The sequence below is a fragment of the Agelaius tricolor genome, unplaced genomic scaffold (assembly GCF_023055355.1).
Source record: "Agelaius tricolor isolate 1412-34295 unplaced genomic scaffold, bAgeTri1.0.p SCAF_8, whole genome shotgun sequence".
In the NCBI taxonomy this organism is placed as follows: domain Eukaryota; kingdom Metazoa; phylum Chordata; class Aves; order Passeriformes; family Icteridae; genus Agelaius; species Agelaius tricolor.
This window is the reverse complement of record NW_027269268.1, coordinates 31,479,813-31,502,805: the sequence shown is the minus strand read 5'-3', so window position 1 is coordinate 31,502,805 and position 22,993 is coordinate 31,479,813. Positions and strand designations below refer to the sequence as shown.

The 22,993-nt window shown below is 39.5% G+C and overlaps 2 protein-coding genes across 3 annotated transcripts in view; one reads left to right on the top strand and one right to left on the bottom strand.

Annotated features, from left to right (window-relative positions):
• WWC2 (WW and C2 domain containing 2) overlaps positions 1–22,148 on the bottom strand; it is a 99,629-nt gene extending 77,481 nt beyond the window's left edge. Inside the window, exon 1 of the mRNA XM_071432160.1 lies at positions 21,800–22,148. Within this exon, the coding sequence (XP_071288261.1) occupies positions 21,800–21,930 (131 nt within the window). The 5' untranslated portion in view covers positions 21,931–22,148. The remainder of the gene's footprint in view (positions 1–21,799) is intronic.
• Positions 1–22,993, top strand: part of DCTD (dCMP deaminase) — a 214,487-nt gene that overhangs the window by 133,411 nt on the left and 58,083 nt on the right. The window contains exon 1 of one of the 2 annotated variants that reach the window (XM_071432164.1): positions 17,397–17,613. The exons of the other annotated variant lie outside the window; for it this stretch is intronic. The gene's annotated coding sequence lies outside the window, so the exon portion shown is untranslated. Of the gene's footprint in view, positions 1–17,396; positions 17,614–22,993 lie in introns of those variants that run through there. 2 annotated transcript variants of the gene reach the window in all.

Sequence of the window (22,993 nt, the reverse complement as noted above, 5' to 3'; positions counted from 1 at the left end):
GCAATCAGGGTATAGAATGTAACATAACTGAACAGGTTAATATCATTCATCTTGGTAGTTGCTTACAGAGTGCAAATACCAAACACATGAAAGGCACAGGCAGCATTTACTCTGTTTCTCATGCTACAAGAAACGCATGCAGGAAGCACAGAAGAGTAGGCTCAAAACAAAGTTCTGCACAATGCACAATCATAGCTGGACCTCACTGCCACTGCATTTTGTTGAGTTCAAAATCAAAACTGCTTTCAAAAACAGATTTGACAAAAATTACAAAGAACAGATGCACAATGACAGTAAATATGATATTCCGGATACGACCATTTTCCTACTGGAGTTTTGTCTTCTGCTTCAAGACACATACTTAAAAATGAAACTTATTAGAAAGTATTCTTAAAACTGTCTTACTACAGAGAATATTGTGAGTATCATAACTCATAACCAAAAATATCCTTGAAGTCTCTTCAGTGTATTCTTATTTAATAACGATTTAGTTATTGAACCCATTTATAATGAATCACTAGAGTTTTGCCTAACTTTTTTTTTTTTTTGCTTGTGTTGAATTATAGTCACAAAGGATTTTTTTTTTAGAAGTATTTATTCAAGTTGACATTTCTTAGACTTACATGAATCCCATTTCTGGCAAATAATACATGGTCAAAATTGAATTTTACTAACAATGAAAAGCTAACTTAGTCAAGAGACTAACAAGTTTGAGTTACATCTTGAATAAGAAAGAAGTCATAGCTAGTCTCAACTTTTGACTAAAAACACAGTCCCAATTCTCTTCATCTGTCCTAGTTTTGCAACAGCAGCCTGCATATAATTATTGACTTTCTTCAGACTGGTGGTCAACAGATTGTATTCTACCTGCAAGCCAGTAAAAAGTGGACTATTGGAGGGACCTGTCCTGTTTAACACCTGTATTAATGATTTGGAAAAGGTATCAGACTTGCCTATGACGCCATGCTGGGTGGGAACAATCAACATCGTTAAGACATAAACATCATTCAGATGGAGTTGGGCTACAGAAATGGCCCAACAGGAACCTTCAGAGACTCAGAATCAACAAATGCAAAGTCCTGCATCCAGGAAGCAAATGCCCCTTAGGGCAGTAGAGGCTGGGACTGTCTGGGGAGCAACTCTGGGCCCTGGTGAGCAGTGAGCTGTCAGTGAACCAGTGCCCTGGATGCAAAGAAGGCCAAGAGCCTACCCTATCAGCAAGAGTGTGGCCTATAGATCAAGGAAAGTTATTACTACACCCAGTTCTGATCTTCTAAGGCAAGAAAAACATGAACAAACCTAACTGGTGCAAGCTCAAGGGAAAGCCACCAGGATGCCTGGGAGATGAAGCACTCAAGCACTAAACTGAAGGGAAGAGACAGAGACTGGGGGGTGCTCAGCCTGGAGAAGAGGCAGCTTCAGGGGGATGCAGCAGCAGACTGCCCCTACCTACGAGGAAGTTTCTGAGATGACTGGCAGGCTCTTTGCAAGGGTTAACGTGGCAGAAGGATGAGAGAAAACAGACATAAGTTGAAACAAGTTTAAGATGAATATAATGAAAAAAAATTCACCATGAGGATAGGCATGGTAGGAAAACTAAATGGAGTAGTTGTATGAGAGCAACTCTGATCTCACAGCTGACCATGTGTTTTGCATATATTTTTTAAATCTTTGCTATTGCCATGCTTCCAAACCATATGCACACATATAAACAGCTGTGTACTCACTCCTGCCTTGCTTTTGTTTCTTGGAGCTTAAAGCTTCATCATTGTGCAACTTGAGTAGAGAAAAATGATTTTTGCACCATCCTAATGCTGCAGTTCCATAACAATTTAAGTTGACCTAAGCTGGCAGTCAGAGTTCTGTGTTTCCTCCATGCTACATGTTCACACCTCTTCTCTGGCATTCTTATGACTCCATAGTACATCAGTTCAAAGAAAAAAAGCTAAGAGGAAAAACTGAATTTTAATTTTTTTTTTAAATTTTTTAAATTTAATTTTTTTTTTAAATCAGTTTAGCTGCCTAACCACTTCACTACCAGTAAAAATGCCAATACAAGAAAAAGGGTGGAACCATTTGCAGTCTGAATTCAGACTGGTGTGAATTGGTCATGAATCGACAGAGTTCCTAAAAGACACTGAAATCCTGGTTCTTGATGGGATCAAAGGCAGTGCTGCAACATACATGATTTCATCTCCTCCTCCTTATGATTTACCTATTAGAACAAGACAGACAGGACCAAGCAAGCAAAATTGAGAAATGTTTACCTGCTTTGTAAAGTTTTAATGTGGGGAAAGTTAGGAGGGTAATTTTGGTAGGTTGAGGGTTTTTTTGACTAACAATGAATCTTAACTGGTTGCTGTTGGATTATGAAATGCAAATGCTTGAGCAGTTAGGAAAATTTCTCTTTATTCTAATACCTTGATCTACTGGCTACTTGAATTTCAAATTGGAATAATGTAAATCAGTTAATTGCCCAGTCCTGTGAAAGATCCAAAACTTCACAGAACAAACCAAGGAAATATCTACATTCAAGTCAAAGGCAGCCTTGCCTTGGACAAGGCTAGAAGCAAACTTTGTATGTGATTAATACTTTCGTCATGCTTGCCAAAAGAAAACCAAAAAAATATTTCATCCATCTCTGAGAGCCTTTACCTTAGGCATTTTGACCTTTTTTTAAAGTTAATGAGGCGCTCATAAGGAGAGAGTTAAAAAATAATTGCCAGTGACACAAAAAACTACAATGCTGTCTCAAATATTGAGCAGAGGCACTTTCATAGAAAAACAACACCTAAGCATAAACAATTGATTTAACGGTAATCTCCCACACTGTATGCATCTTTTGTACTGTAAGAGGCAAGCTGCCATATAAGCAATGCTTCAATAAATTCAGCTGAACTAGGAAGCTGCAATTTTACAGACTTCTAGAATTTCTTAGACACAGTATTTTTAAATGAATACTTTATAAAAATCACTTTCAGTATTCTGTTAGATGTAAAGTTTTTATATAGTTTGAGTAATGAAAAAACCTCAGGATTAGCTCATACAGTGGAAATATGGTCACTCCTTGCCAAGATAACCATTACATCTCCATTTTCCATTTATTATTCTTTTAAACTGAATAGAGAAGATTGCTCTTAAGAGATAGTCCAGATACAAATCTCTACTATCCAATTACTTATGTACTCTCTTTCAATTTCTCAATGGAAGGCTCTTACTATCTCTCATAAATCAACCTACTTCAGTTGCTTTTGTGAAAAATCTTTAACATAAATATTAATGCTTTGAGCTACTATTTTTCCTGCAATTCTACATAATATCCTTAGGTTCCTTTAGGAAATTACTTCATGTATCATTCAAGCTTTTAAAATAAAATGTATCTTCTTGGAGGCTAGGCTTCTGACTCTCATCCTATAAACATCAGTCATCTAAAACAATTTCCAGAAGTACTGGAAAGTTTAAAAGTTGGCACACTGTAATTAAATAGGAGTCAAACTTCTCATCTGTTGAAAAATACCATGGGGTGTCTGCATGCATTTTAATGCTTTTAAAATGGCATGTACAGAAAACAAATACAAGGAAAATTAACCTTCAGTCAGAATGTGTATGAGCATGGAGTTTGACTAACAAGAGGACAGATTTCCAAGCTCGTGACAGTCCATGCAATTCTTTTTTAGTTTATCTGCAGGCACTCAGCATGGCTAAAGTTCTAATTTAGAAAGTATGTGGTCAGGGAAGGTTAGGGAAGAAAGAAAGGACCATGATTATTCACAGTCCAGCAAAAATCTGTTTTCTGAGTTTTAGACTCCAGGAATTCCCCAGTAAATTTAAGAGAAGTTGGAATTTCCTGATCTGGCAGATATTACCTAGGGTAGGGAAGTATAATTCTCAAAAGAGCTTTCAAAGGTGGACTTGGAGTTTTGCTGGATAGAATAATGATGGATTTAAATCAGCCATAAAAAGAGAGATCTGATCTTCTGTCAAGTTCTTGAAAAGGTAGAAGTTAATCATCAGCACTATATGCTTGCTTAAAGAAAATACATACTTTTAAATTTGGCTCAAAATATTTTAACCAAAAAATAAATAATAAAATATTTTTACGAGTTGATCAAACCATGCTTTGAGTTGTCAGTATAACAAGCACCTCTTTCTGTGCCATACTATGAAGAACCAAATTTTTGTAGGTAAAAACAATAAGGAAGCAATGCAGGGTTTGTAATAAAATAAAGCATTTGCATTCCTTCTTAAATGCAATCTGCATAGCTCTTTACTGACGTTTTCAGTACATGGTAATTCATTCTCTCCCAGCCCAACTTCTATGTTTCATCAGTTTTTTACCCTGAAGAAATAGTGGGAAAACCCTGCTCTTTACTAGAAATCCAAGTGAAAGTCCAAGTCCTGTCTTTTTTGCTGACTTCACTGCTTCATGCCACAGACACAAAACGGATTTCATTTTGCCCATCACATTTTCTCTCCTTCACCGTACTGCTTTCTCTATATTAAAGTCTATATATTGTAATTCTATTACTTGCATTTGCAATAAACAGATTGTAACAAGGTCTCTGGTTTGGTTTACATAAACTTACATAAATAGCAACAAGAACTAGAGACCTCTACCAAATGGTACCAGAGCAGTCTCCAGGTACCAGGGGAGAAACAGAACTGATTATTTTTTAACATTACAGTATTTCAGTAATTATCAGCATTTTTGCATCTACATTACAAGACATTCTGTCCCAGAGTCATTGCTGTTTTCAATAGTCCATTCATACCAGCAGACATCTTCCATTTGGAATCCTAATAAATACAAAAAAAGCCCACCCAAACCCAAACCACCATGTGTAACTTCTGATAATGAAACCATTATTCTTGGACAAGAATCTGCAGAAGAAATGTATGGCCTTGTGCAAGAGAGACAAATAGAATTTGCAAAGTAACTAGCCTTATCTCCTTGTTTTTCCATGCCTGGATTATTCTTCCTGTTGACCCTCTGAAGCCAGCTGCTGGGAGATACACAAGGAAGCAGCAGTGCTTGGTGACCCTCACTGGCAGCCAAAGAATTAGTCTGGTTGATGGAGCACGGCAATCCACTGTGCCAGCTGAAAAAAGCTGGCTCTGGCATTTTTTGATTCTTTCACTGGGCTTTGGGAAGACAAAATCTCTTCCTTTCACAGACCTGACTAGGAAGCTTAATTGATGTCCAAAGGGCCTTTACTGTATTGACATTTCCTATGCTTAAGGTATAAGCAAACTCCTTTATAAATGGCCCAAATACTTATGAATGGCTGAGTGTGCTGCAGAATGGGTAACTGCAGGGACAGGAGGGACACAGGCAAGAAGATGCATGTGGTGTGCTGCTCCTATGGTACACACTCTAGGCAGAAAGGCTGCTGAGTCCATCTCTCAGAAGAGCAAAGTGGCACAGTATTTTTTGTAGAGCATAATTTGCAGTCACTAGGGGCAGAATGAGGTAGAGAGGGGTCAGGGAAATCCCTCAGCTGAGGTTAGGGGAGATGTTTGCAGCCTGCAAACTCCCCACTAAGACAATACAAAGACCTAAACACCCCAGCCCTGACCTTCATGTCTTTGTTTCCTTCTGTTTTGCTGTTGTGGTCAAAAAAGTAGAACTAACAAGAACCATACAGCACAAACCATGCTCCTTCTGGCAGCCACTACCAATCTTAGTAGTGTTGTTAAGCTGCCAACATGCTAAAATGTATTGTGGATTTCAGAGCATTGAAAAACGTTGCATTCTCCAGCTGCCATCACCCTAACCTACCTTTTATTTATTCCATACTACTCACACACACCGAGTGATACATTCAAACAGGCTAAGACCCACTCTCTTCATCACACTCCTATCTGCTGCTTATTCACTCCAGCTATTTTCTGAATGAAAGAGAAAAAATCAAATATTAGGAACAGAGGGCACTCAGGACATGGCAGCTGAAGCTGGGAACTGCAGCTGATAAAAATCTGAGAGGAATTTACATAGATCACAGACAGTACTCATTGGCTAAATGCTTCTAGTGAGAGGCACACCTCTCAATGCTATCTAGGGGACAATGATTACATTCCTCAGGAATTTCAACAGTATTGTTTCTCTTTATTTATTTGTCTGCTTTCCCCCCCTCAAGTTTTTCAAATGGATCCATTTTCAAAACTGGAAACTGGATTTTCCTGTTGCCTTAGGTTATGGCAGCTCAGGAAACATAACTGGGATGCTGAGGTACCTCTTCCATCTTATTCACTCAGGGAAGGTGGCTTTTCAATAGCACCAAGGCATTCAGAGTCAAGAAAGGGACTGGAATCTGACTTTTTCACAGTCCTGACCACTACACTGGCTAACAAGCAATAAAATATTGCCAGTTTTTTCCATTCCCAAAAGAGCCTCTGACACAAATTTTTCATCAAAAATGAAGAAATGGAACTTTTTATACAGACTTATCAACACTGTAACTTTTTTTGGGGGAGGGGAAGAATGTTTATTTAAATATTTTAACCAACTTCAACTGTCAGTTTGTCTTCAGACATTCATTTCTTCCTTTTTCTCCTGCCTGGTTTATTAGTGATAGTTCAATGAAATATCCATATAGCACACTATTGCTTTATTGATACTCTCAATAAACTAATACGGCAGTTTTGCTTTTGTACACCACTGTTATGGATATCACTTGGAGCTATCCCTATAACAACTGTATCTCCTACAAATTGAACAGTTTCCAGTCCATCAGCAGCTATTAGTATAATAATTATTTATTACATAATTTATTACTTCCATTAAAAGAATGATGCAAAATAAGAAGCAGCTATCATTTGCTAAAGAAGATTTTCTGTACATCTTATCTTGAAATGACATTTTTTAAAACAAAAAACAAATTAAAGACAGAATTACTATTCTTCCTAAAATTGCAAGAATTTGAGAAACAAAGCTGACTATGTAGTACAAAAAAGATTAGAAAATGCTAGGATCATCAAGAACCCCATGTAATTTAAAGGCAACTTCAAGATAGCCCTCAATCAAACCAAATATGTAGCCAGCAGACCAATTCTTTCAAGTATTCATCCACAGGTAGTAATTTAAAAAACAATCACAGTGGTGAATAAAAGCTGTTATGATCTATGAAGTACAGCAAGGTGCCATTCAGGAGAGTTGTTTTCAATCATCCATCTCTCAAAGTGCCTTCTGGAACAAACTTTAAAAGGCTGTCTCTTCCAAAGTCACATTTGAAGGAACAAGGGAAAAAAATTGTAACAAGATGTTTCTAGTACATTTAGTAGTAACTTTAACATTGCACTGCAAATGATGTAGCCCACACAGAAGTATCTTTAATAAGCCAGTCATTAGATGTAATTTATAATTTCCTCACCACATTCCAAAATTCAAATTATTACAGGTACATGGTAACTCCAGGGTGTTAGAGATCTACATTGATATCAAACAGAGCAGAGTTGGTTTTAAAAGTGACAAAGAAATTTAGTTTCTATATTTTTGCTCGTAGAATTGATAGCTACAGCAAATTGAAGTTTTAAATCTTCTTAGACACTACTGAAGTGAACAATGGTTGAGTTAGCTCCATGACACTGCTAAACAGCACTTAAAAGTTTCAACCACCCTCCTAATTCCCATTCCAATCCAGCACATTTTAGTCTCCATGTCCCACAGCTACTTGATCATGTAAATTTGTCCTTTAAAGGCACAGGTGTTTGGGATTAAGGATTTCATGTTGGATAGGGTAAAAAGTACTTTGCTCGAATTTAAACAGATTATATCAACACTTCACCTAGCTAAAACTAGTATCTTTTTCCAAAATAGTCAATAGATGTCTAGTTAATCAGATGATCTAACACTAATAAAGCCGCATTTACCCATGTATGCCTGGTAAAAAATGAAGGGAAGGCACATCTGGAGGTTGCCTGGTCCAACATACTCTCTAATGCAGGACAATTCTGAAACCAGACCAGGGTGCTCTGAGTCATGCCCACAAGCATTCAGGGCAACCTACTCTAGTGTTTGCCCACAAATCCCAGGCTACACTGCCAATTTTTTTCTGATGCAGTAAATAATCGCAATTCCATTTGCAAAACTTTTTAAAGCTCTTCTGGGATGCAGTTTAGATTATATATTGGCCCATCAGTTTCAATACCATGAACAGTATTAATTCTATTTCCATGTTAAAACTGTGGTTTCTATTGCAAAAAATTTCATCAGTTGCCTGCTGTTTCTTAAACATTTGTATGGAAGACCAAAGTCAGTACTTTGTGGCACACATTCTATACCTAATTTATCCTTTGTCTCCACAATGTGCAGGGACTGTGTTCAGGTGATCAAACTTTTCAAAATAATAATCTTTATAAAAAAAGGTAAATTGGCTTTTCACTGCTGCAGAAGTACTATAAGCTTTTGTTGTGCTATGATCTTTAATGCGATCTTTTTCATCTTTTCTTGCTGCTTTTAAACCCTTCTACTCTGATGTACAACAAATTTCCTCAAACGGATCTGCAGTACGACTGAAGATGGGCATCAAACAGAAGCAATACATAGAAAGGGAAATACCTTCAGCCTTTAGTAGCACAAAATTTTATTCACAAACTCAAAACTTCAGATCCTGCTAGCCTTGTTTCACTCTTTCATTAATTCATCAGACCACCCAAACTGACAACTGTTACTTAAATCATGCCCCATGAACCATTTTATTGTCTGAAAGAAATGTATAAATATTTTCACACGAAAATCAAATATAATCAAAATCAAGCAAACAGGTAGAACTGCAATATGGTAATGCTCTAATGTGTTTCTCTGAAATGGAACAGTAAACATGGATTTTGTAAAATTTAGTGCTTGCTTCTTTTTATTTAAAAAAATAACTAAAACTAAAGACTATTATTCATCATATAGACTGTCTGCCCACTCTCCTGCCTTCCAACTTAATTTCTGATTTTTATTACTGGGTATATTCTTAGGATAGTTCTACAGCAGATCCAAAGGTCTTAACATTAGAGGAAAAATTTGTCCCTAAATTGCCTCACTTGGACCTTGATGAGTTTGTACACAGCAGCAAGAAGCTTATTTATGCTCCTTGATTAGCTCAGAATTCTATGACTTCAGTGTAAACATTGTTGAAAAAACAAAACATCACACAGTATAGGAATGGGCACTTTGAAAGATTTTACCATCCCAATATTCCTTTTTCCCTTCATCATCAAGTGCTGTCAGGCTGATCCACAGCCAAAGGAGATAGTCCAAGGACAAATAAAGAGGTAATGCTCTTTGGGTACACTGCAACTGAGAAAAGTGTCATTTCAGAGTGCTTCCAACCTCCTGGGCTGCTGGACACTATAATGAAGTGAAACTTGCTGAAGAACTGCTCCCAGCTCTCAATGCTGCCTTCTGGATCAGCTGGTCCAAAAGAGACCTATGACCTTTTATGGTCAGGACTACAGTTCAGGTGACCATGGGACTAGATATCCAGGGTGTGTGCTCATACTTCTGTTAGATGCAACCATTCTTAACTTGGGACCCTTTAAATTTCTCGCACATCAAAATTTTTTACAAGTATCCAATCATATCATGTGTAAAGTTAAGTATTAAGTTATTACATAATCAAAATCCTCACCAGGACATCACCACCATCAAAGCCACATGACACCTTTCATGGTATCTGAATGTTACTGTGTTCATCATCAACGCAGCATCAGCTTTAAACATTTCTGCAAGTCTTAAACAGTATCTTAAACAGTTACTTACCACACCTAAGTAAAAAGAGGGCACTTAGACAAAATTCTAATACTGGCCATTTTAAAAAATTCAAATACAGTATTGCAAAATAGCTATTTATGAGAGTTTATCCTCAAGAGATCTGTTAGAAACTTATTACCTTAATAAGCAGTGACGTACTACCTCAATAAGTTCTGCCACAAGAAGGGTTCTTTAAATACTGTCATCCCTTGACATCAGACACCTGCAGTGAAAGTGTTTCAAGAATTTCAGGCAGCTGGATGAAGCTGCTTAACTAACTAGGACACCAGCCAAATTCAGAATAAAATAAAAAATAATTATATTGATTAAATGATTAATCGTAAGTGTTGATTATGGGAACGTTACTTCAGAGCATTTTTTGAGTTTGTTTTGTTGTTGTTGCTGTTTCTTTTTGAAAATACTCTTCATATATTTTTTAAAATACAAGGCACCACAACTTTGGCCAGAGAGAAGATACATTACAATTTTTCATCAAAACCTGGCTGAAGAAGGGAAAAAAGAAAAAAAACCCCAAAAAACAACAACAAAAAACCCCACAACAAACAAACAAACAAACAACCCAACAAAAACTACAAACAATCAAAAAATCCCACCAAACCCATGAAATATCAAATCTAGGAGGTTCTAAGGATTTTGCATTAAAAATCCCTAACTGTTCTACATTTGTCCTCCAAGCTCATTTTCTTGCCAAAATCTTGCCTGGAAAAATAAAGTTTTGATGTCTTTCATGTATGAGCCAACAGGCCAGCCAGGTCCTGAATGCAAATCAGCAACCTGCTACAGCACAGAAGCCCGTGGCTCATTTTACATCATTCTAAGTCATGCTAGCAAGTGAGCCAGAGCAACCACATAAGCAAACAAGAACAAAAGCAAGAACAAAAAACCAAAATCCATACCACCATAGTAATTTCTTTTACTATCAACAATTTATTCATCTTCTAGACCATAGCATCATTAATTTAGCTAACAGCTGCTTAAGCAACAGCCCCTTAGCAAACTTCAAACTTCAGTTCACTAACTTTCTCTCCAAGAGTAGATATAAAATGAGAGCCTAAGGATTATCAATAACAGAGACAAAAAAAAAAAAACAAACAACCAAAAACCAGAAAAGAATATGCAGAGTTCAGAAACTTGAACAGAATATCTGTTTGCTGTGTACTAAATAATCCTGCATAGTCAGCCTTACTTGCTGCAGTAGTAAACCACTGACCAGGCTAGCTTGACTAAAAGGCTTATGGTATTTGTATACTTTCCTGCATCCCATAATATCTCTAGTCATTTAAACACTATTTCAGGAATGTCCTGTAGAGGCTTCAGATGATTATTCACATCCATGGCATTCTACTACTCATTAGAACGGCTGTAAATGTGTTAGCAGTTCATTTCAAACATTGCAACATGACAGAAAGAGGTCATGTCAATCGCCGTCAGATTGCTGCCTTGAATTGCATTCTCTTACCTATGCTCTCCTCAATGCTTAAGCCAAATCTATTTTAAATATTTGATACTTCCATTCCAAATGAGCTTTCCTCACACTGTAGCCCAATAAAGCACCACCTCAGCCTACCTCTTCTGCATAAAACATAGCTGTAAACTGCAAAATAATGTGGGAAACATGAAAAATTTTGAAAAAAACTCCTACTAGCCAGCATAATTAAGACATGAAAATATAGAAAAGAAGACATTGATTTCTGGGGTTTCTCCACATGTCTACATTTCAAACCAATCAAGTAATTAATCCATAAATTAAATGGAACACTCTAACTTACTTCAGAAGGGTGAAACTGGTGAAATTCAAGTCAGAGATCACATCAGCTGAGAACTATCCCATTTTCTTAATGGGAAACTCCAACCCTATGGACATTCCAATGCCAGTTTTGTCAGTTTGTCAATGTTCATTCTCGAATGCAATACTAAATAGTTTTGTGCCTTAAACTCATACCATAACTTATTTTGTAAATCTTTCTGAAAGAAGCCCATAGCATTCCAAACTAGAACTCATTTCCACTGTACAATTCCATCCAAACTAAAAAGGGGGGCTACATGCAAGTCTTTGCACTTCACACTTAAAGTCTCAAGCAACAAAAGACCCAAAATACCATTTGAGTCAGATCCTGCACACAATAAAATTTTCCATTACTGGGAATGTAACTAAAATAAATCTCAGAAAAAATACAGTCACAAATAACATTTTCAAGATCATAATTTAGAATTTATTACAAATTACTGTACAAGATGAGGACACATTAAGACAGCAGTAACAAAATGAAAAAGACCTGATTTTTCTTTTCTGTAACATGTGACTACACTGAACATACATTGTACAGGTCTTGGGAATAGGGGGAACAGATTTAGATGAACAGTGAGTTTAGGTACACATGGGAGTACATTCCCAAGAGTACATAAAACCATTATCAAGTCTCATAGAGCCCTTAGGCAGACCCTGACTTCTGCCACAGTTTTAACAATAAATTAAGAACACAAGTAACGTGTTAATCTATTTCTACTGAGAAAATGCTTCCTATATGAAATTTGAGTTCCCAAACTTCTGAAGCCTCCTGAGTTTCTAGGAAAGAGTATTTTTGCCATCTCTCTTCAAAAAGAATTAAAAAATAAAAGTAGATTATTTCATGCTCTACAAAGAAACAATGTATTCAGAGATACCTCAAACTGGGTATTCACAGTGCAAACCAGGACAGACAAAATGACCCAAGTAACAACACACATATGACAACAGAAGTACACTTGAGTGGTGGATAATCTATGAAACAAAAATGTCACTTATCTCACAAGGAAACTTGGTATAACTAGCATCTCTTATGAACCCACTAAAGACTAAATCTAAGTCAAAGAAGCTTCATAAGCTGTAGTGACCACAGTCTATTTCACAAAAGCAAAGTTCATTATAATATCACTAGATGTCCTACTTTTCCCATTGCCTTCCCAAAACTAAGAACAACATCCAAATATTCCCTGTGTAGTTCACCTCCCAGCTGTTTCAGCCTTCCTGCACTATAAATCTTTCTCCACTGACAACTGGCCTCTGGCTGCATGCTTTGTGGAACAGAAGCCAAAAGCAGCAACCCCTTGGTCAGGCTCTGCAAGAGTCAGGCAACAGGCAGAATGGTTCAGGGACATGAATCAAACCACAGGATGACACTGGAATCACTTGCTAAATAGCAGCATTTTTAACATACAGTTATTTGGCTAATAACAGCATTTCAAAAATCGACCACATAAATCTGAATCACATCTCTGATGCAAAATGGCTTTTAACTGGTTTTCTAAGAGGAATTAAGATTTTTCACAGAGACATTTTGTTAAACATTGGTGAAGAGGCAAAAAGTTTAACTCTAAATAAACATTTTTTGCATAATCAAGAAAATGTGCATTAAGAATCAAAGTACTAGGTTTTGAATAAGAGTACTGATTGTAGATCAGATCATCATGGCCTCTCACGAGACAGACATTTCTGGGCTACACTGCAGTTTAACCATTGACAGTACTAGACAAAGGAAAAAACCCATCCCATTGTTTCTCTATCAAGAATGAATAAATGTCTTTCCCTGACAATTTTCTGCACTCCATCACAGACAGCAAGTAAAGTTAAGATGCCCACATTTTTAGCCAAAGTGGGTCATATCTCCTCTTTTGGAAGCACTACGGGAACGATACAGCAAATACCCTGCCCAGAAGTGTCCTAGTGAGTGACAGGCAGAAGAGACCAGAATTGTTCCTCCACAGTGTGATCCCAACAAAACACTGCCATGCAGCTCTACGACAGGGGACACCTGTGCTTTGGTCAAAGCCATCCTGACAAGATGCTACTGAGACATACGCCTGCCACTTAGCTAAAAGGCAGGCGACATCCATCATGCATTGGGCATATTCTCTGCCATATGGCATGATGTGCTTGTACACAATTTGCAGACTATCAAAAGTTCATCTGCCATATGATTAAAACCAGCCCCATTCCCAGGCAGACATTCCTAGCTCTATGAGGGAGGTAAGCTTGAAGGGCCAGGCATTGAATCAGAATAAGACTTCTTTACCAGACAGATCTGTAAGCCTTAAAATAAGCTTATCTGGACAAAACTACAGCACTTAAAAGTATTTTAAGCACTTAAAAGTATTTTAAAATGAAACAATAGGTTTGTAAAGTACTATTCCTTCATTAACAAGGAGAAAGCTGCATATATAAAAACTGTGTTCTCACAAAGTTTAGTTAAAATACAGATTCTCCTAGATCTTTCCCCCTGTACCAAAAGTCAAAAAATACTGGTATTTCTAGATATTGAAAGCATTATTACCAAATCAATCAGCATATTATGGAAGGCATTCCAGTAGGTTGTGCTTTTTTGCTTTTCAAATAAAGATTGAAGTTTTATTTCATCAATTGAGAAAAACAGCACAGACATCAAAGCCAGTCCAACTTGAAATACTGTACTGCACACAGCAAGAGTATACAGAAGTTCAAGTTTGCTGTCCCAAGATAATGTGTCTTTACATACCCACACAATTACTTTGAATACAATATGAATTCAGAGTTGATGAGATAAAGTTGCCTTTCTTCAAGTACAAACAGTATCCAAGTTCAAAGGACAGCATCTGATCTTGTTCTATAAGATGCAAATGATTGTTTCAGCCAACAGCATAAACTGACAGACTGCCTCTAGCCCACAAGTCCTAACGAACAAAAAAAAGAAATCCAAAAGCAAATTAGCTTTTAAAAAGTACAGTTAAACAAAGGGGGGAAGGAATCTCTCCCCCAAGAAGCTCTTTTAAAAACAAGAGTCAGAGATTGACTTCATCAGGTAGGAACTTCACCATTATTAACAGTTTTCAGTTTTGCACAGAAAAGGTCACTGGGAAGAGCAACAGTCTTCATCAATACTCAATATGTACTATTTAAAAGACCCAAAATCTACATCCACAATGCAAATCCCTTCAAATTACTGAAGAAACCCAAAAGGAAAACCATAACTAATGTGTAACTCCCCTTTTCAGCCACTAGCTGCTCCTTCCAAATGAAGGACAAGTCAAGCTGTCCATACAGATGATGACCTCAAATGCATGAAGACAAATGGCTCCACTTTGCTTCACACAATAAGACATTAAAAATCTTGAATTACACCATCATTCTTGTGAGACACTTTGCACCAGAGCATAAAACACATCTTATGAATAATTAGGAACAAAATGTATCAAAGTCAAAGAATTTCTTATCTCTTTCATTAACAGTAGAAATTAGCTATTCATAAGCATACTGTCAACAGCAGTACATTCCCAAAAAACAACTTCTAATTCTGCAATGACACAATGACAAAATTTCTCTTCAACACAAGCTTCACAGCAACAAACTTTTAGAAGGTCAGTAAAAAATTTTGCAACATCATAAAGTTTTCTTGGTTACAGAAAACATATTCAGAATCAGGACGTCTGTGACAGTTTTACTGCTGACTCGCCCAGCAAAGGTGAACACAAAGACATGCACAAGAAAACAATGGAGACACCCCACAACAGAAATGGACACCTACGACAATAGTTCCATGGCAACTAGGATTGATCTTCATCTTGATTTCTACAGCACCATTCTCCCCTTCTGCTCCCAGCTCTGGACTTGCCTCCTGGCTCACACTAGCATTAGTACCCAGTCAGTGACACAACACACTGATACTGCTGGAAAACAACCCTAAAACAATGGGGTTCATTTTAGCCAAATCATCTCCTGGGCTCAGTTTTGGTGGCAGAAGGAGGACATGTAAGCAGAACCATGCCAGTTTGGACTCAGTAGGCTGCATTATCTTCCTGGAAAACTTTTCTGCTCTCCTTCCAGGTAGCTTAAATCCATAAGAACTTAAACACACAGCATAACAGTTGTGGAATCTTAGAATCATTTCTATTCATGCCTTTCTGAAAGTGTATCACCATAGAAATACTACTGTATGTAAATTTTTATTTGTCCATTTTCAATCTTTTCATTACTTCCAGGAGTATGAGTCCAGTTTCCAGTCACCTGTGTGATGAATAAATAAATTGTTAAATCACAGATACCTATAATACTTTTTTAGGCTAAAAAGAAAGAGGTAGCAAAAAACCAAAATAAAACACTTTTCACAAAATTCAACTTATCTATTGATGTTACAAACATTAGAACGTGGAAGTAGAGAAATCCTCTTATCTTATTAGAATAACCTTAGTATCACATTCAAAGCACAGAATTTTAGCCAAACAGTTGACAACTGGTTATTTAACTGGAAAAAAATCAAGAACTCCTAATGCAATCTGTACAGATGTCTAAAGTTATAAATAATTTTTCGCATTTGATCTATATATTGACTCTCGCTATTTTCCTTAACGTGTACAACTTCTCATTAAGTCTTATGTTGTGCATGACAACTACTGTAACATTATTTTGTAAGTCAAGGTAGGTTTTAATCGAAATAGTTCTAGCAGGCAAGTACTACAGACACAGGTCTGGATAAAGCACAGCCTACAGCACTTGTCCCACTTCACATACCAGGTCACAGTTCTTGGCTGTGACCAGCAGTACATACTTTGCACACATAAGCAAATAGTCCACAGCATTTCCTGACTTGTTAATTTCACATGCCCCGAGATGAAAGACACAGTGCAGCTCTATCACTTCCAGAGAAATAAAGAATAAAAGCCTTATCTCAGAGTTACCATAGCCATTTTCACTAATGCTAAAATCAACAACACACAGCCCCATGCAAATGACAGACTGGTTAAAAAACTCACATACACAATCACTTTGTATTTTAACACTGTGTGATGCTATCACAGTTATGGTAGCATTGCAATATTAGAATTCTACTTTACACTGGACAAACAAATGAAGATGTCAGAACTTCAGACACAGCTAGTCTCTCATTGCATGTTCAGTACTTGCATCATGGGTTTTATTTTGAATAAATATAGATCAATTAAGTAAAAGCAGTCCTCAACCTGTCACTGAAATCAGAATGAGATACTAGAGAGTTTCACAGGGAGCATGCACATTCCTGAGCAGACAAGGAGGCAAGAAATAAATTAGGTGGAATTGGGATAAAAACCAGCAAATTATTCTACAGGATAAAACAGGGAAGAAAAAGATATCTCGGGAAAAAAAATTGTTGCCCTATCTCATACAGGATTATTTCAAGCTGTATATCTTGGAGTGCCATCAAAGGATTCTCTACTAATTTTTCAAAAGAGCAAGTTGAACATTGCTTATTAAGACTCAAATGTCATTAAGTATGTTGAAACAATCATTTAGCAGCTCCACACCATCAAAAACATGAAAGCCTCATTCCCTTCTCAGTTACTAGCAAACAAGGGAAAGGAAGATAGAAAGGGAATGAGAAATGATGTGAGAAACCAGTGATGGTTAAATTCGGTCTTAGCAAGCAGCAGCCTAAATAAAGGCCATTATCAGGTAGTTGCTGCAGTGGTAAATAATCAATGTTGAGGTCAGCACTTAAAACAGAATTAAGATCAATCCCTTTCAAGCTGTAATAACTAACACATTATTTTATTCATCTGTCACAGCACAACTCTCTTACATGCATGAAAGAATCAATCCAAATGTATTTTCAAGTCTCTGATGATGCCTCTCACCATGTTATTTCATTTCTTCTTGCCTCTTATTTGCTACCTTTAATGAGCACAGTGTCTTATATGACTCCTGTTTCTGCTGTGACTGAAAGTCTTTTACCATGCATCCCTGAGCTACAGCAATGTCCAGGAAAGAGACAGGATGAAAGTTCCCCTGCTTAAATAACTTCAGTATCTTCAGTCCTCAGTCTCTGCTGTCCACCACAAGACAAGAGAAAGCAAGTTCCACTGAAAAGGTAAGGAAAAAGCTGCCCTTTTCTATGGAAAAAGGGCAAATTACATTTAATTGCTGAAACCTAGTAAATTTTCTAATTCAGGCAAATCTAGCAGAAGTTACAAAATCCCATGCTAAAATTTGTAGTGTTTTCACCTCCCCAAAAGATGAGAGAGCAGCAATGGAAACTGCTTTCCCTACTCACAAAGCACACTCTTTCACAATCTCTTAACTTGTAAAGTTCTCTGGTTTTCTGACATCCAATGCTTCTCAAGCACTTTCTTAGCTATACAGCTAGCAAGTACTCTCGAAACATTTTAGCAGAAATATACTATAAACTATTTCAAATGTACAAATGTATTTTTAAAAGGTTTTAGACCTCAACGGAAAGTGAAGTGAGAACAGAAAGGATAATTTTGTTTTCATAGCATCGCATTCCTTACCACTGACAGGAGTGGGACAGGAGTGCAGATAAGGATTTAAATGAAGATCACTTGCAGCTTCAGAATTTGTGATGCAGAACTCATTATAGGCAAGCAATAAAAAACCCCATCTGTTTTGAGTCAATGGTGATCAGCAGTGTGCATTGGACTTTATTATGTAGAAACCAAGATATGAGAAGCCCTGAATTCATAGTAAGAAAACCAAGGATTATCCAACTGCTGAAAAATTCAAATTACTGAGATTCCATTTCATTCCTCCTTGGTGCGTTATTCTGTTGGTTCCACAAAGGAATATAACAAACATGAGGCCTACTTAAAATGTGTTAAATGATGGAAAAATAGAAGAATTTCCCTTTTCAAATTCCTGTCCCACTCAAGCCCCTATTAATTAACAGAATAAAAAAAACCCAAAGCAATACTTTACAATTACTCAGTATTCCAAGAACTTGAAAGAGTTTCAAGGGAACTTCAAAAAACAGTATGCATTCCTCTAACCCTTTCTCCCCTTTTCATCTGCTTCATCCTCTTCAGTCCATAGCTATCTTCTAATATTTTCGTCAAGTAGTAGGAGGATAAAATTTATACTTGGTCTGTTTCTCTGCTTACAATAAGCCAGTTCCAGAAGAACTGTCATGACCAGCAAGTTCTCAGCTTGCTGTAGCTAGAGGGAGTAATGAACAGAGAAATCACATCTATATATTTGTGACTGAAAATGTTGCTACAAGTCTCACATTCTTGCCTTTATGTCTCTCTATCTGAATTACAGATCTTAAAGTTCAAGTGGCCCTCTCTTTTGGGACACTAGCCTTTAAAACAAATCAGCACAGTACAGTAAGTAGTTGGAGAGAAAAATCACTGCTGAACATTGCAAAACATTAAAAACCCCATCTGGGAGTGTTGTGGGAACTCCCCCATTTGGGAGTGTTGTGGGAGCTCCCACAACACTCCCAAAAGACAAGCTAAGTCACTACTGCCCTTGAAAGTGTGAGATTCTCTAACATCAGTGGGATTATTCAAATACATCAAGTGGGCAAAACTGAAAACTGAGTCCCAAGCTTGAAGCTGATGTAAGTTTTTTTCCACAGTTGTACACAAGGCTATAATTGTATTAACAGACCTGCACCACCTAAGCAGTAACAAATACATGTTGTACAAAAGAACACAGGAAAAAAATATTAAAAAGCACAACAACCACAAACACAAATTTCCAAGAAGCTTTCGAATATGGCATTTTCAACTGTCCTCTTATTTCTAGATGTGAATATTTTAAACCAGTAACAAAGTTCCCGACTGTGCTCAAATACACCTGGCAATTTACAAACATATGGCTAATGTCTCACAGCACTAGTCTTCAGTATTTGTATCTTCTAAATCAAAGAAAATAAAAATTATTTTAGAACATCAAGCATGGCTTTTCTATATAATCGTCCAGGGAATGCAGTGTAACATCAGCAGAAGGAATATTATCAGTAAAAACTTATCTATTTTACACTTGCCTTACCAATGAAACATTTTGGAAGCCTGTGTACTATAATATTCCACAGGTACACCATGAAAACTTTATGATCTCTATGAGAGAAAATAGTTGGGGGAAAAAAGTCCTAAAGTATCACCAGACAAGGCAACAAGTTTTCAGTCATTCTTTATAATCTATTACCTTCATTCTGACAATTCATTATGAGTTTTAGAAACAACATTAATCCAGTTTTTATTGTATTGACAAACTTGGAAAATCACTTTTCAACTTTTCTGACAGCAAGCCCAAATAATCTCCTGTATGCTTTCCAAATGTATAGGCTCTAAATACATGGAAGATAAAACTGAATCTAAAGCAAAAACACCACAAGACTTGCACCAATTTCTTATTAGTTTTTCCGATACAGGTCACCAATATAAATACAATCTGCAAACAAAGATACTGTAAATAAAAATACTGCAACTTGCACATCAAATGGGCTTGTCAGTCTCTCTTCTGTGCAGGCAATTCAGCTTCACGGCTGAGCCATGTACACTAAAGCATGGATTCTCTTAAGTACCTAGGGCAAAATCCCTTTTTGTTTGTTTTGCATGACTGACGCAGGTTAACAATTATTTCAAACACTACTACTCTGAAAAGGTCTTTATAATCTGTAATGAGAACTAAGGGAGTATGGTCTCAGGACTTGGTTTCCCTTTCACCTGTAAGGCATTAATGAAATTATATTTATCCTATCCCTACAGGATGGCAAACACACAAGTGTTATGTCACTGTCTACTCTGTTAATGAGAGTGAAGACTCAAATTTTACCATCAAATATGAATAGTCTTGAACTTTTCAGGACTACAGAATGTATTAAATTGAATTAGTAGTGTACTCATTGAGGCAGTATTAGAACAAGTACATTCCATATCACATTTTGCTTTGCCTCAATCATACTATCTTTTATTCCGCTTTGAAAACACACATTTAAGGTCTAAAACTGAACAAAACCTCATATCCTCTATTTCTAGAGACAGTAAAGGCAGAAATTTTATACTGCCTGCATTAAAAAAAAAAAAATCACCCAAGAATGCCAGGTGTAATAAATAACATTGTCCTGTATACCTTATCACCTCATAATATTTACAAGGTAATTAACATGTTGCGAAGTATAGAGGAATTTAAGCATGAAGTTCGCCACTACTGGAATTTGCTGTTATAGCAAGTAAGACTGAGCAGTAGGCCTTACACAGCACATGATGCTCGTCAAAACTTCCCTCTGCAACTTGCAGCCAGCAAGCTTCGCCACCACCACCTTTCCTAAGTTCACCTGAGAAACATAAACCAAGGCCTTCATTTATAATTCAGTGCTGCTTTTTTCATAAGTTTATAGTGTCTTTTAGAAGTCTGTTTGGTTTTGTTTTTTTAAATAATAAGACTGCACTTTTTCCAACTGCAACACCATATTTCATAATACGCACAAAGTTTTGGGGTGTCATTACTATTCAGCAGCAGCACTTCGGACAAAAGATACGTTTTTGAGGTATCTTGTGCGCCTGTGATGCAGCTATTACAAACAGTCATTGAAGCCGGCGCACAGAGCCAGCATCCGTGTCCAGCACAGAGCCAGCATCCGTGTCCAGCCGGCAGAGCTGCCCGGGCACTGCGGGACGAGCAGCCTCGGCGCAGGGTCCTTCACTCGCCAAAGCATTTCCACAGGAGTTTTACGGAGCTCAGCCCGGGAGGGGCAGCACACACGGCGGGCTCCGGCCGGCGGGGGCTGAGCGGGTTTGGGCTCGCTGAGGCCTAGCGAGCACACGAGGCCTCCGGCAGCCCCGCACACGGCGCCGGGCGGGCCAGGGGAGCGGGGCACACGGCAGGGCCCCGCGCCCGGGATGCTCCGCCAGCCAGGAGGGGGGAGGCGGCCCCGCTCCGCAGCGCCCGGGGGAGAGGAAAGGGAGGGCGAGGAGCCAGCGCCTCCGCTTTGGGAGGGACTTGCAAACTTTGGTACCTGTCGGAACTCCCCAAACGCCAGCAACCCCCCGGCCGCTCCTAGAGGAACTCTACAGGCTTCTCCCTCCCCGCCCCAACACCAACTCACGCCACAGGCTTAGAAACAAGCCTATAGCCGTGCCTGTGGGCAGGAGGGCACGGTGTGCCCGGCTGCAAGCAGGGACTTCTCCTGTCCCCCCGCTCCCCGGCCCTAGAAGGGACCCTCCGGCGCGCCCCCCGCCCGTCCCTCCCGGCGGGGCCGCTCCGAGCCCACCGCCCGCCCGGGCCTCGCCGCCTCCCTGCCCGCGCTCCACCTGTCCCGCGGGTCGATCCAGCTGGTCTGCTTGGTGTTGTGGTCGATGTAGAAGACTTTGCCGTCGTAATCCCTCGCCTCCTCCCAGCCATCGGGTAAGGGAAGCTGCCCATTCCCCGCTTTCCTAGGCATGGTCGGTCGGCGGGGGTAGCTGCTCCATAGGGACAGAAAGAAAGACGGGAAGCGGGAAAAGCCCCGGGCCGGGCCGGGGAAGGGGCCGGGAGCGGGGGCTCGCGGGAGCCCAGGGAAGCCCTCTGCCGGGTCTCAGTCCACCATGCCCGGCTGCCGCCTCGCCCGCGCCGTGGCGGCGGGTCAGGGCTGCCGGCGGAGCCCAGCTGCCGTCTGGGCGCGGGGAGCCCGGCTGAGCCCCGGGCGGCCGCGGCCGCCGCTCATTAGCATGAGATTAGCATCCATCTCATCTGCATGCACATTCCTCCCGCCGCATTCCTCAGGGTTAACCCTGGCCGCGCTGCCCGCCGGGCTGGGCCGGGCAGGCCCCGGCCGCGGATCCGGCGCGGAAGCGGCCGGCGGGGCAGCGCGTAGGGCCGGCCGGCGGGCAGGAGCGGGGCAAAGGCTGCGAGAGGGGCCCGCCTGCTTCCATCGAGCTTTGCTCGGGGGCTCGGCCGGCGTGGGGGCAGGAGACAGCCCCCCGCGGGGGACGGGCGGTGCCGGGCGTTCCGGTCGCGTCCCCGCAGCCTGGCGGGGCCGGGAGCCCCGCGGTCACCGCCGCCCCGCGGGAGACAGCAGCGCCCGGCATGACGGACAGCGGCGCTCCCCATTCTTTGTCTGCGAACTTGCTGCGGCCCTGCACCGGGCGGCGCAGGAGACGCTGTCGCGGAGCATGTCCTGGCCCTCGGAGCGCGGGGAACGTGCCCCGGGCAAAGGCAGCTTGGCCGCTGCCTCTCTCCGTGCCCTGAGTCGGGGCGGTGTCGGGTCCCCTCTCCCAGCCGTTCAGGTCCCGCCAACCTCCCTTCACATCCTTGTGAACTCTCGCTAAAGTCCAGTAAGGTTAAAGGGTTCCTAAAAAGGACCTTGTTATTTAAAATACTTGAGTTCTAAATTTAAATACAAATGGGAGCCCCTCTTTAACCATGGAAGTACCTAAACTTAGTGTCTTTAGTTTTGTTTTTGTATGTTTGTCGGTTTGGGGTTTTTTAACAGAATCATCAGTGAAGAATACGTGTACCCCATGGGT